The 18,272-nt window shown below is 34.5% G+C and overlaps 1 protein-coding gene across 4 annotated transcripts; it reads right to left on the reverse strand.

Annotated features, from left to right (window-relative positions):
* Positions 1-6,530: 6,530 nt before the first annotated feature.
* On the reverse strand, positions 6,531-12,858 carry LOC137824034 (putative E3 ubiquitin-protein ligase RING1a). 4 transcript variants are annotated; one of them, XM_068629460.2, is made up of 10 exons: positions 12,517-12,858; positions 12,385-12,427; positions 11,178-11,236; positions 8,959-9,040; positions 8,623-8,743; positions 8,510-8,551; positions 7,601-8,122; positions 7,407-7,514; positions 6,903-7,124; positions 6,531-6,813 (listed from the first exon to the last, which is right to left on the reverse strand). In XM_068629460.2, exons 1-10 carry the CDS (start codon positions 12,650-12,652, stop codon positions 6,787-6,789), a joined length of 1,362 nt encoding a protein of 453 aa, XP_068485561.2. In that variant the 5' UTR covers positions 12,653-12,858; the 3' UTR covers positions 6,531-6,786. The 4 variants fall into 4 exon arrangements, with proteins under 4 accessions (XP_068485561.2, XP_090153576.1, XP_068485568.2 ...); XM_090297450.1 differs by lacking the exon at positions 8,510-8,551; XM_068629467.2 differs by lacking the exon at positions 11,178-11,236 and having other exon boundaries at positions 12,517-12,838.
* Positions 12,859-18,272: the final 5,414 nt, after the last annotated feature.

The following is an 18,272-nucleotide window of genomic DNA, read 5'->3' on the forward strand; positions in this document are numbered from 1 at the left end:
TAAAATGTGTTATTTTCTATTTTGAGGCCAGAGAGCCGATGCCAAAGTCGCCCTTTACGCGAGGGAACGCCAGACAGACTGACCTCTGCTAACTACGTTTTTTTATTTTATATAGACTGGAAGCTAGAGAGATACTTCGACGTATAACAATATGTTGAACCACTTCAACAAGTCTACGTGTAAGATATCCAGCATCTGATGTTCGTACAGCAGTATCTACAAGAGTAAGCGAATGGTTAATTCACTCAAGTCTTTCTTGGAAGTGGAAAACCAAAAGATGCTATGCTGCCTACCCCTACCAAAGAACGGTGGGCGAGCAAGCGAAGCCCCAGGTTCAGAAAGAATAGTAGGTACCGGAGTAGTAGATACCAGAATATTATGGGGGACCGTCCAGCACATCTGGCAAGGATCAAGGGGGATCTCGTTGTTGCATAGCTCAGGTCGGAGCAACGCGCCATCGGACGTTCAAGAGGCAGTCGCAGAGAGGTGGATAGATAGGACTACGTCTTGCTCGATCAGGACGCTTTATTGCGAGCAAAAATGGCTTCTCTTTTCCCTTTTCTGGCATTCCCCCTGTTATAGAAGGTCAAAAGAATGGAATTGAAAAAGGTTGGTAAACCCAACCGGCGAGAGGATGATCAGCCACACTGGGACTGAGACACGGCCCAGACTCCTACGGGAGGCAGCAGTGGGGAATTTTCCGCAATTCCCATAGTAACAAGGGAAACCGAACCGTTAAGCCGAGTCCTTTTCTTCCCCACTGCTTCGACTTCATTCATACACTTGTCAGCTTTGTTAGCGAAGGCAAGGTGTGAAACGTTGTCTCCACTGCTCGTGAAACGGAGGAGACTCGGTCAGTATAAGGAATCTTTCTCGAGCTCAGGTACGGGCGACTCAGTCACATGTGCTCGACTGAATATGCAGCTACGGAAGGAACTGCGAGGTCTTTCCTCTCCTTATCAGTCGAGTTACTTCATAACCTCTTCTTCTTATTATAGTCGTCGTAACTCTCTCTATCTTAGGTGTCGGCATCACACATATCATATAGATTGTGTGTAGTGAGTGAGATTTCCCAAACAAAACATTAGGAAAGGAGTTAAAAAAATAAAAAGAATAGAGGGTATAAATAGTTACTATCTGTTCTTCCACAGTAAGAGGAGCTGATTGGGATTGTTTAAGCAACTCGATATAAAGTGAATTTTCTATGATGGTTTTTTTAAATATGACATAAAAAATAAAGACTTTTTATGTTGCCTGCATCTATAACGGGTCTAAAACCGTCATAAAAAGGTATGTTTTAACCGTCATAAAATGTCATTTTTCTATTAGTGATAATACAATTTTATAAATCGGTAAATTATATTTATATATCTATATATTACATTGCATAATATAATTATTAGGTAAGGATAATTCAAAATGTTATACTCAGGCACATATTATGTATTCAAATATTTATTACCTTAAAATATATATATATATATATATAACTATTACTTTTATAATTTAATTATTTTTATAAGTAATTAATTAAAAATACAAAATAGTATAATATATATATAATTTTATACATATAATTTAATAACAATAGTATTGAAAACTTATATAGTCATTATTTTTAAAAAAAAAATAAGTATTTATTTATTTTGAAATAAAGAAAAGTTGTTTGATTATTTATTTCATTAAATAAATAAATTATTTTTATTTATTAAAAGACAAATTATGCATATTAAAGAGTAAATTATTATATATATATATGTTATTTTAGAAGGAGAAGTTATTTAGTTATCTTAAAATAAAGAAAAGTTATTCAATTATTTACATTATTAAATAAATATTTTATTTTTTATTTTTTAAAGGGTAAATATATAAATACTGTCTACCTTTTTCTTTCTGAGAAAAGAGTTATTATTATTATTATAATAATTATTGAAATAAATATATATTATTAAATTATGAATTTTCTTACTAAATGTAATTTTAAAAATAAATAATTGTTTTATTTTATTGTGTATGTGATTTTTCTGTTGTGGTAATTATTTGGAAACTTTTTATGGGTGGCTTCCTACATATCATCATATTCAAAATAAAGATCTGTATATTTGTTCTATGTGTACGCTTTATGAAAATCACAAGGAATCTATTCAATATTTATTTTTTGAATGTTCTAATGTTTTGCGTATTTGGAGTTGGGTTCGACAGATTTTTCCTACTTCTCATTTCTCTAATAAGGATTATATTCTCTCTTTTATTAAAAGTGATGGTAGTCCTTTGGTTAAATTGATTAAGTTTGCTGTGATAATTTTTCTATTTGGATGATATGATGTATGAGGAATTATGCTCGATTTCAGGATAAGATTGAGGCTTTTAGGACTATTTCGGTTATTAAAGATTTAACTCGTCTAGTGGGAAATTCGTCTAAAGCTTCAATGAAGAATGATATGTTGGATTTCTACATGATCAAGTTTTTTGGTATTAATACTCGTATTGGTAAAGTTCTTCGTCCTCTTCCTATTAGATGAGAGTTTCTTTCACCAAGCTGGGTTAAAATTAACACTAGCGGGGTTGCTAGGGGATATCATGGTCTTGCTATTTGTGGAGGTATTTTCCGTGAGAGTATGAGAAATTTATTGGAGCTTACTCTGCGTTTCTTGAAGTTCAGACTGCTCTGGTTGTTGAGTTTTATGGGGTTATACATGCTATGGAGGGCTCAAAAGATGGGGCTTACTAATGTCTGGCTAGAATGTGATTTTGCTTTTGTTTGTGTTGCGTTTACTGCTAGGACTAATGTTCCTCGGATGCTTCGTAGTTGATGAAATACTTGTCTTAATTACTGTGGAAAAATCAAGTTTAAGGTTACTTATATTTTTCGTGAAGGAAATGTGTGTGCTGATAAGTTGACTAATTTAGGATTTATTCATAGATAATCTTTTCATTGGTATAATAGACTACCATCTAGTCTGTTCTTAAAATTCTTTATGAATAGATAAGTCTACCTATGTATCGTTTTTGTTAACATATGGATTTTGGTCTAGTCCCCCATATTTTTGTATTTTATTTCTTTTTTTAATAATATTTTTTTTCATGTGATGACAAATAATTGTTGTTACTTGAGGTGTCAGCATAGTCGAGATGTCAAGTTGTATAGTGATGCATAACATGAAAGCTTTTATTTAAAAAAATATATAAAATTATAAGAATATGTATACCTAAAATAGATGTATTTATTATAATAATTATTAAAATAAAAAAATATGTGATCCGGTCGGTCATCGGTAGTCGGTGACGTCAGCAAAGGATAGCCACGTGGACCGTTCTTAGGGGAACACGTGGGCCAGGGAAGCAGACGAGTCATTGAGAAAGTCACCCAGGGGGGGTGATCGGTCGTCAGAGGATGTGCGATCAGCGCCTAGATAAGCGCCTAGAAGCTGAGGGCGTGGCGCTATGGTGCACCGATCGGTCATCCGGTGTGAGTGATGGTCATCGGGTTTTCGTGTTACACGTAGTTAAGCTGGAAACGAAGGACGTTTCCCAGCGAGAGTGTTGCATACGAACCTTGGGTGGCAGAGTATCAGAGAAAGGAGAAGTTAAGTGTTTAGTAGTGTCGTGCCCGAGAGTGGCCTAAGAGAGCTAGTAAGCCAGTCGGTGATTGGTTCTCTCTTAGCCCATAACGTGCATGGCGCAAAGCAGAGGTGATCGTTCACACAGTAGGTGATGCCTGGTGCGTGCGCTTAGCCAAGCCACACTTGGTACTCACGCTGAGGTTGCACGAGACACCTAGTGAAAGAAACGCGCTAAGTTACTTCATACACGAATAACTTAGGTGCGCAACAGAGGGAGGTAAGATTCATTCTTGCAACTTACTAGTTTACACACACAGAGAGAGAATCACAGAGTGCACACGAGTCTCGCTGAGATTCTTAGTTCTTAGTTCTTTGGTGGTTTTGCGAGGCTGACTTGAGTGTCGGAGTGCAATCGGCTGCTAGAGGCGCCGTTTGTTGTGTTTCGCAGGTTTGCTTGGAGTTCTTGTGGAGTGCTTGGAGCGTTCTTGCGTTCTTACGGAAGACAGAGTTTAACGTGGCGAATCCTTTGACATTCGAATCCCCCGCGAGATCAATATTGAATTATAAAAATATTTTCATTGAAAGTAGTTTTAAAAATAATTTTTTATTTTATTTTATCGTAGATAATTTTTTATTTTATTTTATCGTAGATAATTTTTTAATATATAAATGGCTTTTTTTTGTTTTGTTGGTAGTTATTTTTGAATTTTAAAAAATAGTTATTTAAGAATAAAATTATAAGAAATTATGTGAAAAAATATATCATCTTTATATATTATTATTATTATTATCTAACTTCAAATATTATTATATTTAATAATATTAAAGAAACACATCTAGTATAGTGGTTTGATAATATAGTAGACTTGGGTTTTGTAACATCCTTAATTTTACTATCTCAAAAGAAATATCCCTCTTCATAGGGATTTAATATATACATCAAAAGTTTTAACAACAAAACAAAGCATTCAAATAAAACTATCTCATTCTCTATTACCTGCAATCTCATCTGCTCCCGTGTAAAACACGATCATCACAGATAAAGAAACAAACACAAACAAATAACAGGTAAGCTATCTATATAAAAAGTTTTGATATAATTTAAATTTCAAATTAATAAGCATAATTCATCAATTCTCATATGATTTCTCAAACGTCTATTACATTCATAAAATTCATCTGTCATATGTAAGACTTTTACTGACTCACAACACATAGACACTTGACTCTACTTCCGGAAGACTCGTGTATTGAAATTAGCATCCAGAGACCTGCACCTGTCATACTACTGCTGTGAAACCCACACAACCATGCATATAATTATCTCAATATCTCATCATCTTCATATGACAGGGTAAATCCATTTGATATGCTCTAATCAGTTCTTTCAAACCTCAGACTCAGCCAAATGGACCTCCTTCGACTCTCACCAACTGACTAACTTCATCTATGTGATTCCATTATATCAGTAGAGTCATGATCGTCTCATTCACAGGACACTCACAAATCAATACACCCTAATAACAATCTCAACATGGTATTTCCTTTCCTGAAAATACTACGTCTTGATCACACTTTAACCTCATTACATACATCATTTAACATATCAATGCACCACTCAATCACTTCATATTTAAACTTTTTAAACAATCCAAATATATCTCAAACTTTACTTAAACACATAAGTAATTCCAAATACATGATCTTTAAATCAGTCATCATCTGAAATCACACAACCACTTCTCATCAAACATCTCACTTAAGTAATTCAACAAAATATTCAAAAAGAACCGTTCAACTCATTCATATTATCATTCAAACACTTTCAATTCTCAATCACAAACACTTTCAACAAATTATTCACCTTAAAATTAATATAAAAGATTCAAAATCAACCATTCCAATCAATATATTACTTTACTCTTCAAAACAGACAATCCTGCAAGCAAAAACAATTGAAATTGGTGACCACGTCACCTCCACATCCAGAATAAGATTAGCTTTCCTTACCTGAACTTTAGCTGATGCTCACTAAGAACTCCAAATCTACCTAAAAGCTTAAAGGTAATTAACCTGCACCACATAGTCCTAATCAAAATCTACATGTAAAACTCATAGACAACCTATCAAGTTCAAAATTTGACTCAAAGAAAAGGGCCAAAAATGAACTTATTCTGCTTAGGATTTTGATCGGGCAATCTTGTAGAGTTCATTGCCAGGAGTCCAATGGCAGACTCCGATCTCCGATCGTCAAACAGATGAATGAGGAGATCAGAATCTTAGAGAGAAGGAAGAGGAAGGAAAAGGGAAACTTTTAGAGAGATAGTAGTTATTTTAAAATGAAACCTGAATAACTGAAATTTCTATTTATATGTCATTTTCATTTTAATAATAAAATATTCAGGTATCATTTAAAATATTCTAATTTTTGTTGTTTATTTTAAAAATTTGGCTTAACACAGGTGCATGCAGAATTTGACTAATTATATCATGTGACAAATTTGTTATGCTCTTCGGATTTAGTTAAGGTACATGCATTTTGAACAGGTGTTTATGTTCGAAATGCTGAAAGTACAAAGGAAACCTTGCCAAATTCTCTATAAATTTAGAAGTAATGCTTGAGAAATTAGTTTGCTAAATCTGCTTAAATGAGCACTAGAGTTTTTTGTTTTTTTGTCAATTAACACCAGAGTTGGCAACGGTATCCATATAAATACGACTTTTTTTTTAAAAGAGATGGGTATAAAATAAGTAGTAACCTAATTACATGTGATCATTTCCATTATATCATAAAATAAATAGAACCTCTCTTTACATGTGTGCCGAATAAGTCCAGCATTAAACGTGTATTCTTTAATTGCAAGAACCTCTGCGCTCAGTGCTGGATAGTTTAAGATAAATAAATAAAATTAAAACTAATCAAATTTTGAGGGTACAAACCAAAGTACCAAACTTGTATGCAACAAGTTGAAACAAACTCTTGTATATAAATAACCTTTCGGGAGGTTCATATAAACTCACTATAGTTTTAAGTTGAAAATTTTCCTATGTACATGCAGAATAAGTCCTGACATCAATAATATCAAAACTGTCTATATATATATATAACCTTGGGGAGGTTCATATTATTTAACTATATATAGTTTCGTAGTTAAAATTTTCCTATGTACGTAGAGAATAATAAGTCTTGGCATTTATAAGTCTAAAAGCTGTCTTTAATGTTTCACTCCTTCCGCCTGTATGCCAGAATCTGAAGCAGCAGAAAAGGGTAAAAAAAATTAGTCAGTACTTGAACAAGTAATAATATTGGGTGAAAAATAAGTCTTGATTGATACTCACCAAATGCGCCCTCTGAGATATGCATTTGGATTTAAGTTCTGCCAAAGATTCATGCCCTTGCAAAGTTTCCAGTTCATCTTTGCTAGGATCTATAATCAGCGTTGTTAGCTCATCAAAGGATGAAATCTCATCAAATGACTTGTCACAAACTGTACTGTAGCATCCTTTAACTGCCAGTATCTCAACTTCTTCAATTGGCAAAGATGTCTGGCGAGCAACATACTATGCAGAAAAAGGATTCATAAAAAAAATTAGAAAATCATCATCAGGCTTAAAATTGGATCATCCAGAAAAGACATCATGCAGTCACTTTCATTAATAAGAGAGCATTGGGAAAGTAAAAGCTTGTTATACATACTGAAAAACATGCTTTTATTGCGTAAATATCAACAACTTCTAGTAAGCATGAATCAATGAAGTCTGGTATTGATTTCACAACGTTGTTAAAATTAACTTGACTACAAATTATCATTGCAAGAAACAAGTGATCAAAGAGAACCTCACCTCACAAAGGTGCTTCACAGACAAAATTGGTCGACAGCAAAGGTGTGGCTGCTGCAAGCTTGGTGTACTTTGTTTGTCCAGAGACAAAAGAATGAGATGGACATCTAACTGCAAAAATGAATATAGCCTCTATAAATTGAACTGAAACTGGGATATATTCATCATTATAGAGGGAATTCAGCCGTAAGCTGTACCTCATCAGTGTTTTCATTCAAGTTACGGAGATAATCAACTAACTTAGCCAAGCGGCTACTGCGGGCAGTTTTGCTATTGATACCATTGCCACTGCCACTGCCATGCCGTGTGTGACTCCTAAAACCACCCCTTCCCCAAGTTAGCTTTTGATGTTTTGACAACGGTCTAGAAGAAATTCCTCGATTCTCTCTTATATCCACATCACTTTCCATGCATCCACCATCAGGACTTGCTGTGGATGACGATGGCTGAGAAGGACGACCTCTGGTCCGCCTCTTTCGCCTTCTGTGCCTAATTTCTGTACATCGCTCATCTGTGGAAGATGAGTCCTTTTCATTATTGTCATTTTCATCCTCATTATCTTCAGATCCTTGATTATCAATTACTTGGTTTTGTCTCCTAGAAAGAACATTGCGTTGATTCCGCTGTGATCTTGTTACAAATGAACTAGGTGTCTCTCTACGTCTCTTAACCAGTGCTTCAGATTGTCGTTGAACAACTTTTGCAATTGAAGCTTGAATCTGTCAGAAAAGCTATCAAATGACAACCTAGTAACAAAGTACTCTTGAACATGCTAAGATCTGACTATTTAGAGAATGTTGTTGACGAGTGATAAAATTCAAATAAGGATAACTATGAACAGTAAGCAAATATAAATTGATGGATGAGAATTTTGGGGCCACCAAGCCACTAGATAGTCAACAAATCTGATTTTAAAGAAAAAGCAAAGATCATCAACAATACGAGCATTCCCCTCAAAAGCTATGATTTGAGCCTTCATAATCCAGGAGTGTGATGCAGTCAATAACAATTTCGCCGTGAAACTTTCCTTACTGGTGTAACTATTGTACACGATACATCTGAAAGTTGAAGCATACTTAAAAATGATTACTCAAAAAAATATTTACCAGCTTATTGCGGTTCTTGTCCTCTTCACGAAACTCAAGCTCCTAGCAGGTGTGATATAAGTAGTTAAACATTGTGAAAGTTTACATTAAATACAAAACAAGTGAACTTATACCTCTTCCTCGTACTTCTCGATGTCAGGATATAAAGCTGCAATTAGAGCATCGTAGTTCGGATCATCTCTCAAAGAACGACGACTGGCACAGTGTGTCCGACAAGCAGGACATTCATTGTTCCTGAATTACACAATAAATTAATAATCTAGTTGCATATAGTTTTTCTGATAAAAGAAAATCTAGTTACATAATAAGTGTGTCCTGAATTACACAATACATTATAGCTATAGTTTTTCTGATAAAAGACAAAATAGGCAAGAAGAAGACCTAGTTTATAATTATCAGGAGCACATTAACATAAAAGAAAAAATCTGGAATAGCTTCATTTCACCTACCCTAGTCTCATCGACTTGTCAATGCATTCCCTGCAAAACCGGTGCAAGCATTCCATAACTGTTCGTGTCTTCTTAATAATACCTGTTAGAGGAAACAGAAGAAATACTTAGTAATTTCTTCAACGAACAGGACGTTTTTATTAGAACTCGGGTATAACATGAATAGCAGATTTAAAAAAATTCGTTCAAGGATAAAATCCAGCTCTACCAGGTAAAACCATAAATAAGACTAAAGGCACCAAAAACAATGGCCAATCAACATTATGGTAGACGTACAAACACCAGATACAGTGAAAAAACATATAAAATTGCATTCATTAAACAAACTATTCAGGCAACATTGAGATCTTAAATCTTTTTGAAATTTTATTTCAAAAACATGACTCAACAAAGTAATATGCATTTCAAATAAAAACTTATTTAGTCATTCATAAACTTGAGCTGCTGCAACGGAATCACTCTTCCCTGCTTTATGTAACAAATTTAGAGTTTTAGTTTAAACACTGTTCAAAAGCCTTGAAGCACCGAAAATATCTTGAGATCGTACAAGATATTTTCTTTCGTCGTACATGATATTTTCTTTCGTGTTTGTAAGTTTGCGTTGATATTTGGCACACCTTCACAAAAATATCTGTGAAATGAAGTTGCAAATCTCACACAGTTGCCCCGAGTGCACACTCCCAAATGACCTTTGAGCAGAGTATTGGAAAGTGACAACAGAAGCCATGAGAATGAAAGCTGATCTTACTGGTCCTAAATAAGAAATGCATCCGTCTCGGCGAAGACCATAATCTCACTGAAGCAAAACAACAAATGGGTTTTGGGATTGACAATCAATTAAATCATCATAATCAGTGAACTTTGATCACCGCCTTGATTGGCTACTTCAAAATCAGAAAATTCTTCCCATCAAGAAAAACAACAATGGAATAAAACAAAGACACAAGTCTAGAAACAGGAAAGCTGAAGTTTAAAACAGATTTGACTGTGAATACATGCCTCAGGGTCAAAACAAGCTGATGATACCAAATTAAATTAGACTTTATGGTAGTAGAGAAAATGGTAGAAAGCAAGAGAAAACAGAAATTCAAGAAAGATTGATCATTGAGAATTGTAGTTATGATTGATAAAGAACTTGTGTGGTTCTTGTATGTACAGGAGCTGTTACAAGTTGTCAGAGATGCCTCTTCTGACTGACCAACCAATCACTAATTTTCTAATGAACTTCGTATCACGCTTATACAAATTCAATTATAAGAAAATTGCAGCTTTGCTGACACTACAGCACAGACAGTGCTATTAAAATGAGCTAACAGTATAAACTCTACTGGAGGGGAATCCACACTTTTTTGCTTTTGGTAATAATGTTCCAGAATACTATTTAAATCACAGGAGAGATCTTTGCATCTTGGACTGGGAGATTTAAAAGGGACAAAAACTGTGGCACAGTGGTAGTAGGAAAGAATTCCACTTAAAGTGATTTGATGTGAAATACATCCAAAACAACTAAATCTAATAAGACCCTTCAATACTTCTCTTCAATTCAAATTTCAAACCTTCCTCTCCTTCCACCCAACCAAATATAGCACAAAAACAGGTTTATCATAAAATTCCTTTTTCTATCCAAATCCACCCACCCAGTGATATCCATTTCTGGTATACACATACCACCACCAGCTTCTCTCATCCAAATAAAACATAAAAGCAGCATTATCAAAGAAGACACCAACGTCGAAATTAAGTGTTAAAGAGAAAATGTCTGTTGAGGCTTGAATACTGATCTCTTTATCATAGTATACAACAAAGATCAACCTTGAGTTTCTTTGTAAGTTGGTTTGAGATGTACTCATCAAACATGTCCAAGAGTCAATGTCACAATGCATATTTTTTGAAGATGATAGAGTAGTTGTGCAGAAAAAATAGGGAAACACATGGTTTCGAAGGACCTAGAAGTATGGTTTCCATGTTTAGCATAATGCACCAATAATAGTAACATTAACAACACCAGTCATAATCCACCATGAGATTCCTTTGATAATATTCTCACGTGTCCTAATCTCCATCCACCATTTTTTCACATGGCTAAACCTACATGATCTACTTTCATCTCCGATGCATGCCTTCCTTACGGCAACCAAGAAGAAAAAAAATATATTCTCGCTTATAGTTTAATAGCAGAGTTGTACCAAGAGCTATCGGACAAGATAAAAAACACATACCAAGGCAAATTGGACATTGGACTTCTTTGCGTATTTCCAGAAGTTCTAAAAATACAAATCTGCAAACAAAGCATGAACATAACTTATTTATACAAACTTAATAGGAAAAAAAATTAATATTCCAGATCTAAATAATGTAATTTATAGCTGGTATATTCTAATTGGGTAGCCACAAAAATATTCACTAACTTAATAGCTAATATTAATTTGTTAAACAGAGCTAAGTTGCTATATGATTGTAAGAAAAGACTTCATGGACACTACTCATAGCCGCCAGAAAAGGACGAAATGCAGTTTTCAAACTTAAGTGGCTGCTTGCAGATACCCATTGTGTGAACTTTCATTTGAGATAGTTAATTTGCTTTTGTATAAAAAAGAAAAAAGATGCAATCCTTTTAAAGAAGGTTAATTATGACAAAAGAATTTCATATTGAATGCACCTTTATAGTAATTCATTGATGGACACAAACTTTAAATTCAAATAAAAATATCTGTGATCCCAACCCAAAAGAAAATTACAGCAATACCATTGTTATTTCCAATTCTTCAGTAAGGACAAAACTAAACCTAAATTTAGTTTATGATCCCAGTCATGCTTCTCATTTTCGTCACAATTTTGAATATCTAATAGCTAGCTGATAGAGATCCATCAGTTGGTTAAATTAATTTCTTTCTTCACCAAAATACAAGATACAACGTTAGAATTTCAGCAATTGTTTGTAATAAAATCTGCGACCACAACCAAAACTATTCTAACCTAACCTACGATAGGAACAAAATAAACACTAAGCAACCTCCTATTCAACTGCAACCACTTCAACAAAAAATGATCACCAATCCAAAACTTCACGCAAAAAGTGATAAATCATATTCTGATTCAGAAATTAAAAAACACATTTCAAAACCACTTCGAGCGAGATCTTCATGCTAATCAACATCACACAAAGCAACGCAGAAAAACACTTAGGATTCAGAGCTAGGACCTAATACCAAAACCTATGCTAAAACTAAAACAACAACGTCGCACACACGCAACAAGAAGACGAAAATCGAAACATGCAAACGACGAATCAAATCGGAGGAATTTGGAAACAGAAGGCCTTCGTAACTCGAACAACACGAACTGGATCAAAACGGTAGCATAGAGAAGCAATATATAAAATAAAAGCTAGATAATTCGTATGATGCAAGCTGAGAGATATAGTACTCAGAATTGTCTTCGGAGGGAGAGGACGGAGGACGGTGAGAATCTGAGAAGAGAATGAAGTCACAATAAGAAGAAGAAAAAAAGAAGAAAATAGAAGAATCTATAAGGAAGGAAGGGGAATATAAAAAAAACCTGAACCGTTTGATTCGTAATTATCCTCTTCTTGTTGTTGTGCTTCTTCTTCTTCGATTTTTTCTTGGTGGTGGTGTTTGGTGTGACGGTGGTGATCGTGAGGAGAATCGGGGAAAGAACGTTTCTGAGCGGGCATTGCTATTGGTATGGATGGCAACTTCACTGTGTGTGGTGGTGGTGGCGAGAGCAGGGAGAAGGGAAGAGGAGGATCAGCCACTCGAGATGGAAGCGCAGGAATGAGATTCGCAATTCGCAATTTTGGTGTCAATGCCTTTCTCTCTCTCTATGTATTTCCTTGTAGCGTGTTATGTGCTGTAATGATGATGTAGTTAGGTGAATTTCACGTAGATAAATGGATTTTATTTTTATTTAATATACATGGTGTAAGGTTTAGATACATGTTTTTAGGGGGTGATTTGATGCATAGATAAGATAATATGATATTATTGGATAGATAAAAAATAAAAATATAAAAGATAACAAAGTTATATTTGATATATGAAAGATTTAACCTTTTCAAAAAATGTTAATTTTTTAAAAACAGGAACTAAATTACACAAAACTTATACTTTACTTATATAACTATTTTTATATTATTAAAAATTATATAAAAAATTTAAATTATAATTAATATCTTAAAAAAATTATTATTATTATTTAATTTAATACTTTAATAAATAATGTAATTTAAATTTATATGTTACAATAATTGTATAAATACATATGATATAAGATAAGATAATAAGTTAAGTAATAGATTATGATATATATTATCTTATAAACTAATTTTAATAAAATTATATATATTTTATTTTATTTACAGAATTTCTTTTTCTTAAGATTATAAATAAAATACATAGCATTTATGAATAAATATTATTATTCAAATACTTTTAATATTTTTATTTGCATCAATGAAGATCTATTGAGTAAAAAAATACTTTTATCATTGTTTCTGTCGATTGACTCGATTATCTTCGCGCGCCTACATCGATCACACGCCCGTTATTCCTGCTTTCGTTTGTGTCTTTCTTCTATCAAACACCTGAAAATGCAAAGATAAAGGGCGCCCTAGAGGCCGTTTGAACTCTTACGCTCAAGTCAGTGTAGGGCTAGGAAACATCAAAGTAAGCTGTAAAAAGTGTTAGAATATATGGCCTTAAACGAGATGGAAGGTGAATTGTTTAAGAGGGATTTTTGAAATCTTTTTGAGTTTTAACAAAATTCTTTGTATGAATCCATAACAGAAATTAGGTTAGCCAAGAATAAGAGCAATAAAACAGCAAAGCAGCAGAAAAACAATCAGTTGTTTTTGCGAAACAATCGATTGTTTATACCAGTAAAAACTAAAAACAGAATGTAAATGAGTTTAAGGGTAAGAAAAAGATACACCAACAGTTTATACTGGTTAACTCTTAAACCAAGAGCTACATCCAGTCCCCAGAAAACCACTGGGTAATCCACTAAGTAAACAAACCAGATTACAACACACAATCCACCAAAGCAGTGACCTTGAACCCTTCAAGAAACACACCCACTTTGGCAAATCACACACCAAGAGTATTGATCTTGATCCCTCAAGAGCACACAACACTATTTGGCAACACAACACCAGAAATACAGAAGATTGAGAAAAGATTACACTTATTTACAGAACAATCTGAAATCAATACAAATGCAATCCTATTCCACTCGCTTAGAAAACCCAAAGCTTTGATGTGAATGTTCAAATCTTGAATCAACTCTTTCACAACTGAAAAACTCAAATATGTTTCCTTTATTTGTTTGAAAACATAAACAAACTATTTTTATTTTCCAAAGATTGATCAAAGCATTTAATGAAGGAGTGTATTCAGTTGGAAATCATTTAAAGCACATTCAACTACCAAAACAGAATTCTATTAGGATTTTCAAAGAAACAATTGGTTGAAACCACGAAACAACCGATTGTTTGGTTTGGCAGTTGAGTCAACCAAACTCAAACAGTTTTCAACCTTTTCAAAAACTCCTAAGAGTAAAACAACCGGTTGATTCGACAAAACAACAGGTTGTTTTTCACTTAGTTTGAAAAACACTTTATTTAAAAAAGATTTAAAACACATTAGCTTTAGATTCAACAAAGGAGTGGATTACATATAAAGCTACCATGATCCCTCCCAAAACACAACAACAACACAGCCTTGCATCAAACACAAAGGATTTGGATTCTTCAAAGCATAATTTGAATTCTTTAAAGCACTTGATCACTCTTGATCAACAATCTCCCCCTATTTGATGAAGACAAATCCCTGGTTGCTTGTGTTGGTCTTTGTTTGAATCTGAAGCAGCACCTGCAAAGCAAAACTTATGCATACCAGAGCATCTTTAACAGCAGGTTAAAATAGCACATTAACTAGTTTTCTGCATGAACGCAAAAAAACCAGCATAAACACAATACTATATCAGACAAACAATCGGTTGTTTCCTCGAATCAATCGGTTGTTTCTATCAGCAGAAGCAGAAAATCAACCTTAAAAGCATAAATTAAAGAGATTTAACAGTTTGAAACAGATCGTAGAGCAACACACAACCAATTCTCTCCCTATTTCTCTTCACAAATAGACTTTATGCATAGAAAACAGTTTAAGAGAGATTTTGAGAGTCAAGAATGCCTAACTCATTTCTTAAAAAGAAAAACCTGTCTTTTGGCAAAGGTTTTGTGAATATATCAGCAAGCTGTAGTTTTGTTTCAATGAACTTCATTTCACAATCTCCATTGTTCACATGATCTTTTATGAAGTGATGACGAATCTCAATGTGCTTTGTTCTTGAGTGTTGAATCTAATTTTTGGTGAGATTTATAACACTTGTGTTGTCACAAAGCAAAGGAACCTTGCTAATCTTCAATCCAAAATCTGCAAGCTGCTGTTTAAGCCAAAGAACTTGTGCACAACAGCTCCCAGCAGCAATGTATTTAGCTTCTGCAGTGGAAAGAGCTACACAAGCTTGTTTCTTACTATGCCAATAAATGAAACTTGATCCAAGAAGATGACAAGTGTCACTTATGCTTTTTCGGTCCAGCTTACATCCTACAAAGTCAGAATCTGAATATCCAATTAAATGTATAGGTGAGTAAGAAGGATGCCATAGACCAACATTGGTAGTTCCTTTGAGATATTTGAGAATTCTTTTGGCAGCCTTGAAGTGAGATTCCTTTGGATTTGCTTGATATCTTGCGCAAAAACATACGACAAACATGATATCCGGTCTACTTGTTGTGAGATAGAGTAAAGAACCAATTAAGCCTCTATATTTTGTTTGATCTACCTCTTTTCCAGCAGCATCTGCATCCATATAACAACTTGAAGACAGAGGTGTGCTAGCTTCCTTGCAACTCTCCATCTCAAATTTCTTGAGGATTTCTTTGCAATACTTTGATTGACATAAGAAAAATCCATCCTTTGATTGTTTAACCTACAGTCCAAGAAAGAAGGAAAGCTCTCCCATCATGGACATTTCAAACTCACCTTGCATTGCAGCAACAAACTTCTCACACAAATTATCTTTGGTAGCACAAAAAATGATGTCATCAACATAGATTTGGACCAAAATAATTTCAGAATTTGCTTTCTTGATGAAAAAAGTTTTGTCAATCATTCCTCTTTCATAGCCATGAGATAAAAGGAAGTTGCTAAGCCTCTCATACCACTACCTTGGAGCTTGCTTAAGCCTATACAAATCCTTTTTCAACTTAAAAACATGATTGGGATGTTGATGATCCTCAAAACTCGGTGGTTGCTCAACATACACTTCTTCATTGATGAAACCATTGAGAAAAGCACTCTTCACATCCATTTGAAAGAGTTTGAATCCACTCATACAAGCAAAGGCCAGCAACAACCTCACAGCTTCCAACCTTGCAACAGGGGCAAAGGTTTCACCATAGTCAATTCCTTCCTTTTGATTGTAGCCTTTGGCAACTAGCCTTGCCTTGTTTCTAGTAATTACTCCATCCTCATCTAGCTTGTTTCTGAATACCCATTTAGATCCAATGACATTCATCTCATCTGTCTTGGGGACAAGAAACCACACATAATTTATAGCAAACTGATTCAGCTCTTCATGCATTAATTTTTCATCTTGAAGAGCTTTTTCAATAGACTTTGGTTCAACTTGAGAGACAAAAGCAATGTGCCTGCAGAAGTTTGAGATAGAGCTACGTGTAGAAACACCCTCCTTTATCTGCCCAATGATGTTCTCCACTGACAGATCCCTTGGTATTCTCCATTCCTTAGGCAACTCATCCTGCTGCAGAATTTCAACCGGTTGTTTCGATGAATCAATCGGTTGTTTTTCTGGACAGCTATCTAATTTCTGCATAATGATGTTCTGTTCATCCTCTTCAGTGTTGATCTGTGAGGGATTCAAGACTTTGTGATCAACTTCATCAAATACCACATGAACATATTCTTCTACAATCATGAGCCTCTTGTTGTAGACTCTATAAGCACTCTATTCATCACATAGCAAAAGGTGCTAACAGCATCAACCCAAAAGTACTTGGGTAGGGAAGACTCACTTAGCATGGTTCTTGCTAATTCCTCTAGAGATATGTTCTTTCTTTCCACTACCCCATTCTGTTGAGGGGTTCTTGGTGCAGAAAAATTGTTCAAGATCCTAGTTTTCTCACAAAATTTGCTGAATTTCTCATTTTGGAATTCTCCTCCATGATCACTTCTTATTGAACCAATACTGAAGTTTCTTGTGTTTTGTAAGGCTCTTGCAAGCTTCTTGAAAGCTGAGAAAGCATCACTCTTTGATTCTAAGAAGAGTGTCCATGTGTACCTAGAAAAATCATCTACAATAACAAGAGCATAATAGTTGCCACCAAGACTCATGGTTCTTGAAGGTCCAAATAAATCCATGTGGAGCAGCTCAAGGGGTCTTGAAGATGAAACAACATTTTTAAGTTCGAAGGAATTTTTAACTTGTTTCCCCTTTTGACATGCTTCACATATGTGGTCCTTCTCAAACTTAAGTTTGGGCAACCCAATCAAAAGATCTTTTGAGATTAATTTGTTTAATTGATTCATGTGAATGTGAGCAATTCTTCTATGTCATAACCAAGATTCACCATGCTTAGAAAGAAGACAATTAATAGAACAAGGAGAAGAAATATCCAAGAGATAGACATTGTTGATTCTCTTACCAATCAACATTACCTCTTTTGAGTTGGGAAGGCAGATTTCACAAAAGTTTGTCTTGAAGATGACTTGATAGCCTTTGTCCCACAGTTGGCTAATGCTAAGCAAGTTGTGTTTTAGTCCCTCCACATACAAGACATCATGAATAAGTAAGATACTCTTGTCTCCTATAGAGCCTCTTCCAAGAATTCTTCCTTTGTTGTTGTCTCCATATGTTACATGGCCTTCTTGTTTGAAGATGATGCTCACAAACTTAGATTTATCTTTTGTCATGTGTTTTGAGCAGTCACTGTCCAGATACCACTGTTGCATGCTTTCCATCAATTTTCCCTACAAAAGACAATTTCAAGTACAAAGATTTGGTCCCCTTATAAATGTGGGTCCTTTTGATTTACATTCATCACTGGAAACTCCAGAATCTTTAGGAATCCATCTCATAATGCCTTTAGGAACAAAATATTTCCTAATTTTACAAAATCTAACTGAATGGCCTATTTTCATGCAGTAGAAGCATGTAACAACCAGTTGTTTCGATTTAACAATCGGTTGTTTTCTGGCAGTTTTGAAAATGAC

Source organism: Phaseolus vulgaris, chromosome 11 (genome assembly GCF_051622355.1).
Source record: "Phaseolus vulgaris cultivar YP4 chromosome 11, ASM5162235v1, whole genome shotgun sequence".
NCBI lineage: Eukaryota > Viridiplantae > Streptophyta > Magnoliopsida > Fabales > Fabaceae > Phaseolus > Phaseolus vulgaris.

Coding starts and splice junctions, on each gene's coding strand:
- LOC137824034 (XM_068629460.2), bottom strand. CDS start 12,652: ATGCCCGCTCAGAAACGTTCTTTCCCCGATTCTCCTCACGATCACCAC. Junction 12,428..12,516: donor TTACGAATCAAACGGTTCAG/GTTTTTTTTATA, acceptor TTCTCTTCTCAG/ATTCTCACCGTCCTCCGTCC. Junction 7,515..7,600: donor TGAATGAAAACACTGATGAG/GTACAGCTTACG, acceptor TCATTTTTGCAG/TTAGATGTCCATCTCATTCT.